Genomic DNA, 14173 nt, shown 5'->3' with positions numbered 1-14173 from the left:
GTGGTTCGTCTGTCTTGGGAAAATTTCTATGTGATTGTCCAGGTTAATTAAGATTAGAGACATCATGCTATCCACTTCATTGGTATAGAGTATAGACTATACTAAAATGTGATTTACCAGTTGTAACCTTAGCTCATCTAAATATCTGTACGTGCGTCCTCTGTATTTCTGTTAAAGAATGTTTGTACAGGGCGCGACTGTCACACATAGCCCAGCACAAAGAAAGACTTCAGAAATCATTGTGATTGGCTGGTGAGGAGAGAAGGGAGATAAGAGAGAAAATTTAACTCATTATTTTAATACAATACACCATTCAGAATTCTCGGAGGGTTTTTTTGTGCTGACCACGTGGATTAGTTCTATCCGTTTGTATATGCCTATACGGTTCTCCACATGCTGCACATTCCTATTAAATGATGCCCGCCTTGCTGACGAATGAGAAGGTTAACAACGAAAATGTACTAGATTAGTATACGTGCTTCGCATGAATGCCCTGGTTTCTTACACAATACTAATGCTCCAACTCCCATAAAATTGATGAGAATGTGCATGATTGAAATCTGCAGTCCACATTCCCAGCAGGTCCTACTTAATGACAAAAATTTATTGTACATTTATGATGCGCCGTGAATCGTGATATCATGAGGAGTGTACGCATTATACAAAGTTACAAACACTACCCAGCGTCATTCGATACTGTTGGGAAGCAACGAAGACTAGAGTTGTTGCAGCATTACAGAAATAGAGAAATTTCAAGTGGCAATTAAAAGATTGAATTAAGAGACTAGTCTGAAATGATTTGGTGACACTCGATGATGAGGCTCATACTATTACACATTTATTGGCATGATAAATACTTATGATTCAGTAATTAATGTGTTTGATAATGTAGTTGTAGATGGTTCAAACTCAAAACAAAGAGGTGAAATAACTTATGGACTGTTGATTGAGTTCAGTAACAGTCTTTTGAATTTGTCTTCACTTTGCACTTAATAAAAACAATAATGAGAATTAACAATAATTTGTCAAAAGTTTTGCAACGTGAAGATCAAGACATTGTCAATGTCATGGGCAACTCTTGTTAAAATAACAAAAGTACACCTACAAATGATGAGAGATTATGGCTAGGATACTCTCGTGAGCTATGTGCTAAACATGATGTAGTTGTTCCAAACATAAAAGAAATGTATGTGGCTCAAGAGAGGTCTCGGCAAAGAGCAAAATAAAGCACCAATTTACATTACTATTGTGTCGGATTATTCTATCAGTGTATTGATTTGCAACTTCAAGAGTTAAACGACTGGTTTAATGAAGCAAACATATAATTACTTCTTTGTATAGTATGTCTTGATCCTAATGCATCGTTTGTTGCTTTTGATAAGCAAAAGTTTATCAATTTTGCTCAACTTTATCTTGATGATTTTTCAGAGATAGATGTAATAGAACGAACTTTTTAATATGATAATTATAGTATTTATGTTCGTTCCGATACTAAGTTTGGTAAAAGTAAATGGAATTAGCGGCCTTGCCAAAAAAAAATGGTTGAGAAGAATAAAAACATTGTGTACCTACTTATTTATTTGTTAATTCCATTGACACTGATTTTACATGTTGCTACTATCACGATAGAGAGTGTTTTTTCTTCTATGAATATCATAAAGAATCATATCACTACACCATTTGGGCTATTTTGCAACCATTGGGATTTTTCATTACCAACACATATACATCCGTTAGATAATTGCCAACATTTAATAACCGTTAGCAATACAAATATCCGTTGGTAAATATTATCCAACGTTTGTTGTATATTTTCTAACGCTTGTGTATACGTCACAAAGTTGATAAACAAAATGGAAGATAATTAAATTGTCAAAAACAAAAATCACTTTGCTAAAAATATAACGAAAACTTGAGCGGGATTTGTTTTTGCTTTTGCCGCTCATCTAAATCACGATGCCCTAAAAAGAAATCAATGACAAGTGAAAAAAAAGGAAAATAATAGGAAGAAAGAGAAAACAGTAGAGTGGTGGAGTGGTGTTGCCGGCAGGTTTCGATTTCTCACTGGGTAAGTCGTCCTCTCTTCCTCTCTCTTGTTTTTCTTATGTTCTTCCCCTTCTTGTTCCTCTTCTCTCCTGATTGATTTCGGGTTCTAATTAAATTTTTTATTTCAGAGATTAAATGAGCTGTCACTGCTTTTGTCACACGATCTGCTCAAGGTAACTAATTTACTCATCAATTTTTTTTAAAAAGTGAGGTTCTTGCTTATGGGTTTTGTCCAACTTTCGATTTTGAGATAAAAGAATCATTTTTATATAAAAGTTGCTTGTTTTATTAGATTTGTTTACTCTCATGTGTTGTGACTTGATTTACTTTCGATGCTAGTGTTAGATCGATGTTTTATCTAACACTATTAATGGTTCATAGTGTTATTTTTGAAACTTAAATGCAATATCGACTTGTTTTAATATTTTGTCTTGTTTTACAATTAGCAGTAGTAACCCTTTGGTTTGTTCAAGTCAAATTTATTAATACAATGAAAGTGAACCATCTTTGTGGTCGAGTCCAGAACTCGTCTCTCTCTCTCTGCGTGTATGTCTGTGTGTTTGTTTGTTTCATTCCCCTTTTGTTTTTGAAATGCTGGTTATTATGATATATTATATTTGATTGAAAAGTCCAACTTTGTTCACCAGCACAGTAACCATGCACTCTGTGCATTTTCATTTGTCAAGTTAAATATGACTGAAATGAAAAGCTTGGGTGAATAAAAATGGACTCTCTATGTCACACTCTGCTGAACTTCTGAAACCTCCCAACCTTCAATAAAAATGGACTTTGTATGTTACACATTGTGTTCACAGACCTCATCGATGAGTTAGGCAATTCAAAATTACACTCATTTTTTGTTAGATAGGAAGTTTTTGTCTACCTTTGCACTTGCTCGATCAATTTCCTTAAAGGAGATTTTCACTTAAAATCCCATCATTCTTGAGAGGAATATTTATATGCTTCTTGTCTCTTGAAAATCCTGCACTTGAAGGTGATTTAGCCAAGTCAATGATTTCCTTGTACAAGCGAAGACAACATAAATTAACACTACCAAATAACGTAGCCGTGTACCCTGTCGTCTAATCCGGAGTCAACCAAACTCCGAAGTTTTCTCAATTGCAGTAGTACCCCTTTGGTCTCACTTAATGTTTAAAGTTTTAACTGTTAAGTATTACAGGGAAAAAAACTCCCCATTTTTTTTTGTGGTTACATAGTATAGTATGGTAGTTAACATTACAGATGAGTGTTTAAGTGTTACATGTACGTTTGCATATAATCAGATGATTGGAACTTATTTACTTATTTTGTCTTAAATGCCTTAACTATATATAAACATGTTTTATTGTAGAATGAGTGAGCAAATTCAGAAAAGTTTGGATGAGCAAATTAGCCTTGAAGGCCATTCTTTTCCCCAAGATGATGTTCTACTACAAGATACGTATTTATTACAGGTTGGCGCATATCAATCTAGGAGTGTACCATTATATATTTGTTATGGGTTTGAAGTAAATACGTAATCTGGTTCATTACCTTGTTTACTCGGTATTTTTTACTAATAAGGTGCCAGCAACACTCTGGTAGTTGTTAGAAGATTTCCCCTAGGAAACCCATGAAGGAATGTTCCAAACCTTTCCAGGCAACAACACTCTGGTAGTCGTTACATAGCTATCCGGGCTGATGTTTGGAAACATAGCTATCCCTTGTCTTATTAGTTCCTATTTTTTTTCAGCTTTGTAGTGGATTGGACGAGAATGCAGCGGGTGCCTTTGCTCAACTTGTCTTTTCACCTTTTGATGAATCTTTTGCTGAAAACGTAACATTGTTACCATCAGGTTTCCGTGTCATACCATTGGACCCTAAAACAGTTGAGTACCAGCCTTAAACTTCAATTTATGGTTATTCAGATTGTGATATATTTTGTGCTACTTAACATTTTTTTGTGGTACTGCAGGATGATAGTGCAGCTGCCCGTACACTGGATTTGGCTTCCTCCTTGGAATTGGGTCCTAGTGGAGGACGTCTGGCTGCTGAAACCACATTGAACAACTATATATAGCCTAAGGTTAGTGCTGACCATTGCATTCCAGTTCACTTTTGAGAACCACTATCAAGACAGTGTGGTAGCTAGCCATGGCTCGGCAATATGTAAGGAGCATTGTGGGTTCTGTTCAGAGAGTTGTGAATGCTATTTCCCCATCCAGGCTGAGCTCCCAGCCAAAATCATTGCCTGGGTCTCCTAAGGTTGTCACGCTAGCATGGTGGATTTGTAGGAGCTACAGGTTTGTAATAACTTCTCACCACCACTGGATGTTTCATTGACATGCATTTGTAGGTTGGGTAATGTAGGTTCATGCGTCTAGAGTAAGCAGCACTGTGTAGAGTAAGTAGCAAAGTTACTATGTAGGTTTATGTTTGACATTGTGTCAATGTAGTACTTAACTAGTTTATGCTACTCTTACCAGACTCCTGATACTTGGAAATGATACTCATAATATGCACCAATGCACCATATATATGTGTGTACACATTCATAGTAACTACAAATGACACAGCTACAGAAAAACTGTTAATATTTTCTAACCTTCAAATTGTGGATGAGTATGTGTTTCGAAACAGATAATGTTACTGAGAAATATACTTCCTTAGAAGAGATAGAGAACAGAACAGACATAGGGAGAAACATAAGAGGCACGAGTCACGGTTGCCTACGCTTCCAACTGTTTCTGACATAAACTGATAAACCTTAGCTAACTGACAAAGTCCCGGGTCTGGCCGAAATATTTAACGGATGTAAAAGCTGATGTGGATGTAATTTATTGTACCAGGCTTCTCCTGTTTTCACCTTCGCAAAAGTCAGGCCGGGCTCGACATGCTAGAGACCACTCTTGTTGCTCACCTTCACCTGTGTTCTATGTGCTATTTTTTCTGTGTATCTGCAGAAGCAAATCAAGAGAAGATTGTTGAAGTTGGTGGTCTGACATCCTTGTTGTTGCTTCTTAAAAGCTCAGAGGATGAGATGATACGTAGAGTAGCAGCTGGTGCTATTGCCAACCTAGCAATGAATGGTGAATATCTTATGTCTCTTATTCATTCTAATTTGATTACAGGTGTTTCTCTTGGGGTCGAATATGGAATCAATCATAGGTTTTTTCATTCTCCCCTCTGATTTTTTCGGGTAATTTGGCAGAAACCAATCAAGAGCTTATAATTTCGAGCTTATAATAGCCAGTAAATATATTGTATGGCAAAGAAACACTACATGGTTGTGATTAGGACATGGGGACTTAGGAGTTTATTCCATGCCCTTATACCCATTCTTGTTGTTGGCCTAGTGGGTATTCACCGCCATATTTTGTCCAGCTAGGGTACTAGCTGGTTGGTTCTCGCAGCTGTGTAAGTCAGTGGATATTTTGTATCTAAAGTAGTGATACATGTATTTTGTTTCTTTCTATGATCCATGCAAAATTTTTGTTTCCTTTTGAACCTGAATTTGTGACTTAGCACCTCCTTGTGGCGCGTAATTTGTGTTTTATATAATCCTATCCATTTTCATACTTCAAACCAACTCTTGCTTTCTTTTTGTTTCTTGTTTTAGATTAGTGGTTACCGTGTTTGATTACTACTAATAGACTGTATGATTGATTAGAATTGGTTCACAAGTAACAAGTTATCATTATAACAAAATAGAATGCCTTATATCATCAAGTTATCATTACAAGTTAAATGATAACAAACATAAGATAATCAGACATTAAGATGCAAGGGCACTTATAGTCTGGATACAGATAAGAAAATATGTTATTTTACTCAAATGTTGATTTAGGGATATACCTGGGGTGTACTCAAGAGAGGGCTACCCAAAGACTTGAAGCCCATGATGGATTTGGGGAAGAGAAGTAAGAACGCCCAAAAACTTAAAATCTAGGCTCTAGGCATGGCGGTTTTAATAAATTTCCAAAAACATTAGTTAATCAACATGTAGTGTACATAACGTTTTGGTCACACCTATATACCACGGGGTGTGAGGTAGTTGGGGTTATGTGTCCGTGCACTGGTATTTCAACTTATTCTAGCCTATGTGGATCTTCACGTAATTGTTTTAATTTATTTGAGCAACCTATTGCATTTTGATAAAACCTCGCCGGGCGGCAAAATTACTAAAGAAACTTTAAGATATAATTTCTTTGCAGGTGATAGTGTTTAGTTCACCGGTTTATTTCTATTGTTATTGCCGATACCATATTCTGTTTTCAATATCATTACTAGGATGGTGCAACGATACATTGGCCGAGGATCGCGGTTCAAAGATGAGTCGCTCTTGAGATGGCGGGGATATGATTACTATTGATAGCACAAAGTTTTAAGCCAAAGATCACGGCAGTTAGTGTTTAACCTCAGGGTTAGTAGACTATGACTGCCAATATTAATCTCGGTATTTAAGTTTTCAAAACATAGAAATAATGCCACTTTTACTTTGTTTCACATATATACCATCGTTTTCTTGTGTTCAATCTCTGTAGCCTGTTCCAAAGCTTTCTCAATTGAAAAGTTCCCCATCTCTAATTCTTATTAGAAAAAAAAAAAAAAAAACTCTTTTCTCATTTTTGGGGACTTTATATTCTTTGGTGTCTCAGTTGGTTCTCTGGGATTAAAAGTAGATAATAGAAGGATGTTTTGTTTTTGGGTACTGAGTTTATTCTTCAGTTTGATTACTATTTATTGCATGTGATTTAATAGTTGTAGATTGACTTAACCCCCCCCCAAAAATCCCGTTTTTTTTTGTTTGGTTGGACAAGAATGGAAAGTGGCATTTTATGATATTTCTTTCGACTATGGAAAATGATGATGATTTATTGGCATACCTTTTTAAACAACCAATAAAAATGGACTCTCTCTGTGTGTGCCATATTCTTTAGCATGAGTTTTCTTTAGGAACACCGAAGGCTTCACTTCATATATATTTAAACCTTTTTTACTGGTGTATATGTTCCTTCTTTTTCCTTTATTTGGATATTCATAGTTTCATACATTACAGTGAGCATTATATGTGGCATACTAATTTATCTTGCAACTTGTGGACGTGATACAAATCATTGTTTCCTTTAATACTTTCATAGTTTCTTATGCTTCCTCCCATGAATATAATTAATTACTTGGTTTTGACTTAGTTGCTAATATGTTAATCATCATTTGCCGATGTTATTTGTAGGATGGGACTTCACACTATCTGAAAGGCTTGGTTTTTCTTTGCTGCTATGTTATTATTGGAGCATGTTTCTTCGTCCTCAAAGCTCCACTTGGTAATTCTTATTCAAAAAAATTGTAATTGCCAAATAATTTTTATTATGTATATCTCAGTAACATCAACAACTTATGGTATTTTCCAAACTTCAGTGCCAGACACGAACATCCTCAACTCTGGAGCAGTTGCATTGTCTGGAGGAGCCTTGGCAGCTTAAGAGGATCCCCAAACCAAAAACAGTTGACCGATCTATGCACTATACCGCAGATGCAAGTGTGCATTGGTCATTCTTTCATTTACAGTTGTTTTATTGATGGATGATTCTGTAGTGATTCAATAGGGCGAAGTGGGTACTGCTAAGCCATCATTAATAAGATATTAAAATACCCTTGAAGCCTGGAGAGGAACAGAGCGTATCGTGTATGTTTTGGCTTTGGTTTTTAGTCCTAATGTATTTGGGTGAACCTTTGGTTTTATCTATGTGTTTCTGAAATCCGAATAATAATAAAAGATTTGATTGTTTGGTTTCATCTTTGCTCTATGAACAAGATGCAGTAGGTGACTAGTACAGGTGGCCCACATATAAAAAAGGGCTAGTGAAACCAATTTTTTTTTTATATAATGAAAATTTGTTAGTAAATTTGTTAGTAATCGGATACATAACCGTTAGCAACAAATATTTTTTATACAATGAAAAATCATTAGTAACGGATACAGAACTGTTAGCAACATAAAATCAAAGTGATGCTTATATCTGTTACTAATTGAGGCTAAACATATTTGGTAACCGTTACTAATAAATTCTAATGGTTATGTATCCGTTACTGAAATTAATTTCAGTGACACTTTAAAACCGTTAGTAAATTTTGTAACGGATAATAAGTGTTACAAATATCCGTTACTAATATTTGTCATGCTTTTGTGTCAACGCAAGATAACCGTTACTAATATTTTTTGTAACGGATGTGTATCCGTTACAAATAGGCTGTTATGGTGTAGTGTATGTGCAATTGGATAGGGGATGAATGGTTGAATAATTGCTTAATAACTTACATTGAAAATGAAACTTTTGATAGCTAGCATTGATACCGAGTTGATCTTGCAACACTTCCAGAAGATGAAGAATGATAACAAAAAAGTCCGCCAATGACAACTATATGAACAAGTATGTACTTGTTAAGATTAGATTCTTTTTTCTTTTTTCTAATACATTTATTAATATCGTTTTATATATGTGAACTAGAATTTAACCCGTGGCTACGCCACTCGAGTCATTATGAGTGGATTTTGCAAAATAAAATCGTGTCAATTTATTATTTTAACCCCAATTTTATTGGGAAAAAAATCAAAAGTGTTTCCACTATTTTTTTACATTTAAATTGAACTTTTTTGCATCATACATACTCAATTTCGCACGGCAATATGCCCATAAAAGTGATGCACCCACAAGTGCTTCAAATTCCATGAGTAGTTGTTAAGTCCCTTTATAAGAATTAAAAAAATAAATAAAAAGTCAATAGCAAACTCCTATAATCCAAGATATATATTGCTATCAATAAAAACCTAAAGCTCAAAGGTTATACAAACATTGTTGGAGCACTATTAGGCTCTTAGTGAGAACTTGTCGCATATGTGTATACTTAGAGTGAACATTGAAGTACACCCTATCCGTGTCGTTAAGCAAGCAGATGTAATTTTCTCCAATAACAATCTTTTTGAGAGAAATTTTGTGGGCCTTTTGCCTTACTTGTTTTAATTTTAATCTTGCTAAATACATAACGAGATTAGCTTATTAATGAGCACATAATTATTATTATCAATAGTTCTGCAGATAGTTCTGCGGTAGAATATGCTTTGATCAAATAACTAAGATCCCAAATTGATATAAAATGTTTTATGCTAAAGGACATGTCTGCAAGTCTGCAATCCAATGGACTGCCAAACGAAATGTCAACAGCCAACAACAAAAGCAGTAACTAATATGAACTGCTGAAGTAACAAAAAGTTCTCAAGTTTTCTTGATTTTGTCAACATCAAAAGTTCGAAGAAAGTAGCTAAATGAATTCAATACACTTTTATTGAGATGTGTATTCCCAGAACAGAGAGGAATGAACCTTTTGTTTTCAATAGAAAACCTTTTGTTTCGAGAGAACATTCAATTGAAAGTAGAAAATTCATTGAAAGATAAATCTACTCACCTCTTGTATCCCGCAGAAAAATATATAGAAAAGAACGCCAAAAATCCGATCGAAAGCTAGATAAGAGATGCACAAATCCACCTCTTTCTTCTTCTTTCTTCTTATGTATAAAACTTTCCATGTGAACTCTTCTCTGTGTTTATTTTTTTTTTCAAAACCCCCGAAAACAGGGAAGAGGGTTTATCATCTTTTCCCCAGTTTCCTCTCTCTCCACTAATCTTTATCCTATTTATTTTATTTTATTTATTTTTATTATTAATATTAATAATATATTATAAAAATAATAAATAGAAATAGTCGGGTGTTATAAAGTCCAATGGAGAGTTGCTAAATTGGGCCACATAGGCTTTTAGCTTGCCCAGCCAAATTTGGCACCCCAAAATAAAAAAACCAATCCAATCACGTTTTCTGTTTTGAAGTGCTAAATGATACGGACGGCATAGTTTTTGCCGTCCGTCCAATATTTTGCAACTTAAGTTGAATTTTTTTTAGACGGATGACATAGTTTCTGCTACCCGTCAAAATTTAATACACGGATGGCAAAAATTATGGCGTCCGTCTCCCAAACATATTATAACAGCTGCTAGCGAAGGTCTTAACTTTGGCTGGGTTTCTGACTCCTTCTAAATTTAAGACCCTTTTAGTAGCCCCATTAAAATGACATTTTTGTGGTTGAGGTGTTATATTTGCCTTTAGCAGCCCTTATAGGCTCTCATTGGACTGGCTCTAAGAGGACGTTTTTTTTTTTTTGGTGTGTGTGTGGTAATTAAGAGAACGTACAGATATGTCTAGGGCTGTCAATGGATCGGTTTGGGTCGGGTTTTGAAAAATCCGAACCCGAATCGATAATAAAATTAGGAACCCGAAACCAAACCGAACCGATAAGATATATTGCAAACCGAACCTGAACCGACCCAAATCGAAAACTATAAAATCAATTAAATCTTAAATTAAATTAATTAATTTTAACCACACAATTGATAAATACATATAAAATTAATCATAAATATTACTAAAATGCTATCTTATCGGTTTGGATTTATATCGGTTCGGTAGAGGGCAAACCCAAAACCAAACCAATATCTTATCGGTTCGGTTCGGTTTCGGAACGGTAGAGAGTAAACTAAATTATTAAACCGAAACCATTTTTTATCGGTTTGGTTCGGATCGGTTATCGGGTTATCGAAACCCATTGACAACCCTAGATATGTCATATGTGACAATAATTTCCTCGGTTTGAATAACTAAAGTGTACGTAGAAAACGATATGATGGCACAAGTACTGACAATTTCTGTGATTTGGTTTGGGGAATTTTGACTTAACCCCCCAATGTTTGGTAGGGTTTTGACTAAACCCCCTATTTTTAAAATCATTTGAGTTTGCCCCCCACTCCGTCAATTTTGTGTGTAATAGATGCTGGTATTTTAGCTATTGACCATTTTACCCTTATGAAATAGACGTTGCATTGCCCCCCCCCCACCCCCACATTAACACGTTAAACCTAGCTTTGCAAAAACCCCCCCAAAAGTTGCCATTATTTAATTCTTGCACTCTCTCTCTCTCTCTCGTATTTTACATATTGGCCATTTTACCCTTATGTTGGGTTTCCCGCCACATTAAAGCGTAATACCCATTTGGGAAAACCACCCAAATATTGCCCTAATCTAATTCTTTCACTTTCTCTCTCGATTCGCTCTCTCTCTCTCTCTTTGAATCTCTCTCGATCTTTGTATGTGGAGATTGTTGGTAAGTCTCGTTTATCTACATTTAATTTAGTTGTTTGTTTAAAAAGATTATATTTTTGTTTCGTTTTTTGCACACACAGTCTCTCTCTCTCTCTGTTATGTGTTTCTACCCTTTATGTTTTAGGGTTTAGGTTGATTACTTGTAAGGGGAATTCTCATTTTGTTGTATGTTGTAGTTTCAGAGAAAATGACTGCTTTAAGGTATCGAGTTCTTAGATTGCATATTAATGGTGAATGGAGAGAAGCTACTAGGGATGGTGTTAGGCGTAATGTGTATATGGGTGGGCATGAACTAAATACAGAGTTAGTTGATGGCGAGAAGGCAAACATGGCAGAATTAGTTGAGTGGATCACAAAACATGTTGACTGTAACTGTAACCATATATTGGAGATTAATTGGAATGAACGAGGAAATCTAAAGCAGCTAGTTTCTGATGATGATTTGAAGTATATATGGGTTCATGCAAAAGCTGATAGAAGTGGATATACTAATTTGTATGTGAAAATTACTGAGGTTGAGGAATTGTCGAGTAGTAGTGATGATGAGGAAGAAGTAAGTGACGATGAGGAAGAAGTAAGTGATGATGATGTTGTAATTGTAGGAGGGAAACCATGCAAGAAGGGGATTGAATTTGATCTCGATGAGTGGCCAACTATGGAAGAAGTTAATAGGATTGTGGACTTGACAAGTGGTTCATGTAAGGGTAGAAAACTTTTAGAATACAATATTGATGGTAGTGGGTCTCAGCCCCAGACTTTAAGTGGTGAATCACTTGGAGGGGACCATTTGGGTGGGGTGGAAACCCAACCTAGTTGGTCTACTGAAGGAAGACCAGAAAGCTCTAAGTCCCAAAGCAGCTCTAAACAGAGTCAAAAGAAAAGTAAGGCAAACTATACTTCCCAAGCCTCTTCTTCTCAAGTTGCAGGTACGTCTTCATTTATTGGGCTTACTTCTGAGCTTATTTTTCATTTCTTCTTCTTACATATTTCATTACCCCTTATTCATTAGATGAAGTTGTTGATGACTACTTCAACTTGGATTTTCTAAACTTTGGAGTGGATGACCATGCTGCTGGTACTGCTAATGTGACCACTGATAATGGTATATTAATAGATTGGGTTTAATTTCATATGTGACCTTTTTATGTTACAGTGTCTAATTACATTGGTTTTAATTTCATATGTAGATGAAACCCAAATTGGTGGAGCACATACAGAATGGGGTAGATTAAATGTGGATCAAATTGATGCAGAAGAGGCTTACCATAGTGAGTTCTCATCAGATGAAGAATACATACCTGATGCAGGAGAGAGTGATAGTGAAGAAGAACAGTTGGTTGAAGAAAACTTGAGAGGAAATGATAATGTTGTAGATGAAAGGGATGTTGGTAGAATAAATGAGGTATTGGAGAGAACATACAACATACCAACTGATGAAGGAGTGGTTGGGGTTCCACAATCTTTGAAGTTGGAGGTTGGGCAGTGCTGGAAGGATAGGTATGAGTGTAGGGATTATGTCAGACTTTATGCTATTAGTAATAAGTTTGTTGCTGAATACACAAGAAATGATAGTAATAAGATTGAATGGAAATGCAAGGCTGATGGCTATCCCTAGATGATTTATGTGAGGGTGTTACCAAATAAACATACAATGAAGTGTAGGAAGTTGGTGAGCACACACACATGTGAATCTGATAGGGAAGACAAGAATCCAATGGCAAATGCAGGCTGGATAGCAACCAGACTTGAGAAAGAAATGAGGCTTCATCATAGGGTATACACACCTAATGATGTTATGGTGGAAATAATGGATAAATATCAGGTTAGGATTAAGTATTGGCAAGCTTGGCATGCAAAGAACATGGCAATGGAGAAGATCCATGGTTGTTATGATACTTCTTATGCAAAATTACCTGAGTTGTGTAGGCAGCTTTTGCAAGCTAACCTAGGAAGTGTTGCAAAGCACTCTAGACATGAAAATTTCCATAGTTTTATGACTGTGTGTATTGCATTCAAGGCTAGTCTAGATGGTTTTGTGCAAGGTTGTAGGCCTATGATAGGACTTGATGGTTGTTTCTTGAAGGTGAAGCATGAAGGTGTCTGCCTATCTATTATTGCATTGGATGGTAACAATGAATTGTTCCCTGTTGTTTTTTCTTTGTGTATTGTTGAAAATACAGAGACATGGACTGATTTTCTGGAGAAGATGGCACCACACTTAAATAGGCACCCTCAGAAGTTGACTATTATCTCTGACAGGTAGAAAGGATTGTGTTATGCAGTTGCAACTGTTTTCCCTGATTGTAACTAGAGGTATTGTTTCAGACACATGGTCAAGAACATGAAAACTAAGTACAGAGGAGTTGAGCTTGAAGCCTGGGGTGCTGCCAAAACATATTCAGAGTCAAAGTTTGCAAAACTGATGGATGAGCTGGAAAAGCTTGACAGTGGAGCAAAAGACTATCTGATGGGTGAAGACCCAAGGTTGTGGGCAAGATCATACTTTGATGAAGTGTGTAAGTCTGATCATTTGTCTAACAACTTTTCAGAAGCATGAAATAGTCATATATTGATGGCTAGGGACAAACCCATTGTCAAAATGATTTCACAAGTGGTGATCTTGCAAATGAAGTTATTATATGACAGGAAAGAGAAATGTGAGCCATGGAATGATAATGATTTAGTGCCAAGGGTTAAGGATATTATTATTGACCTTAGCAGCAAAATTGGAAATTTGAATGTGAGTGGTTCAGCAATTGAAGGCACATTTTTAGTGACTAATGTCTTTACTGGAAAATGGTGGAATGTGGACTTAAAGAGACACACATGTGATTGTCATGAATGGCAAGTCACTGACATTCTTTGCCTTTATGCTGTAGCTGTCATTAAACCAAGGAGGCAACCATGGATTGAGTAAGATCATTGAATTTCTCTTTCT

The 14173-nt window shown here is 35.8% G+C and overlaps 2 protein-coding genes across 7 annotated transcripts; both read left to right on the top strand.

The window, feature by feature from the left end:
• Positions 1–1675: 1675 nt before the first annotated feature.
• LOC147508983 (homeobox-leucine zipper protein HOX32-like) lies at positions 1676–7819 on the top strand. 6 transcript variants are annotated; one of them, XM_086599187.1, is made up of 9 exons: positions 1676–2068; positions 2175–2219; positions 3398–3500; positions 3779–3913; positions 4001–4328; positions 5058–5114; positions 6316–6448; positions 7259–7349; positions 7444–7819. In XM_086599187.1, the coding sequence occupies exons 2-5, from the start codon at positions 2182–2184 to the stop codon at positions 4103–4105; spliced, it is 381 nt and encodes a 126-aa protein (XP_086455313.1). In that variant the 5' UTR covers positions 1676–2068; positions 2175–2181; the 3' UTR covers positions 4106–4328; positions 5058–5114; positions 6316–6448; positions 7259–7349; positions 7444–7819. The 6 variants fall into 6 exon arrangements, 4 of the variants coding, with proteins under 4 accessions (XP_086455313.1, XP_086455315.1, XP_086455312.1 ...); XM_086599189.1 differs by having other exon boundaries at positions 5053–5114; XM_086599186.1 differs by lacking the exons at positions 7259–7349; positions 7444–7819 and having other exon boundaries at positions 4989–5114; positions 6316–6352.
• Positions 7820–12886: 5067 nt separating this feature from the next.
• On the top strand, positions 12887–13498 carry LOC147508982 (uncharacterized). Its single transcript, XM_086597687.1, has one exon. The coding sequence runs from the start codon at positions 12887–12889 to the stop codon at positions 13496–13498; it is 612 nt and encodes a 203-aa protein (XP_086453813.1).
• Positions 13499–14173: the final 675 nt, after the last annotated feature.

The sequence above is a fragment of the Coptis chinensis genome, chromosome 3 (assembly GCF_015680905.1).
Source record: "Coptis chinensis isolate HL-2020 chromosome 3, ASM1568090v1, whole genome shotgun sequence".
In the NCBI taxonomy this organism is placed as follows: domain Eukaryota; kingdom Viridiplantae; phylum Streptophyta; class Magnoliopsida; order Ranunculales; family Ranunculaceae; genus Coptis; species Coptis chinensis.
The sequence above is the reverse complement of the archived record's forward strand: the minus strand, read 5'-3'. Positions and strand labels throughout refer to the sequence as shown.

Bases quoted from the DNA above. Each gene is read 5' to 3' on its own strand.
- LOC147508983 (XM_086599187.1), top strand. From the start codon at position 2,182: ATGAGCTGTCACTGCTTTTGTCACACGATCTGCTCAAG. The intron at 2,220-3,397 runs GTAACTAATTTA...GTTTTATTGTAG, and splicing joins TGTCACACGATCTGCTCAAG to AATGAGTGAGCAAATTCAGA. The intron at 3,501-3,778 runs GTTGGCGCATAT...ATTTTTTTTCAG, and splicing joins AAGATACGTATTTATTACAG to CTTTGTAGTGGATTGGACGA.
- LOC147508982 (XM_086597687.1), top strand. From the start codon at position 12,887: ATGAAGTGTAGGAAGTTGGTGAGCACACACACATGTGAATCTGATAGG.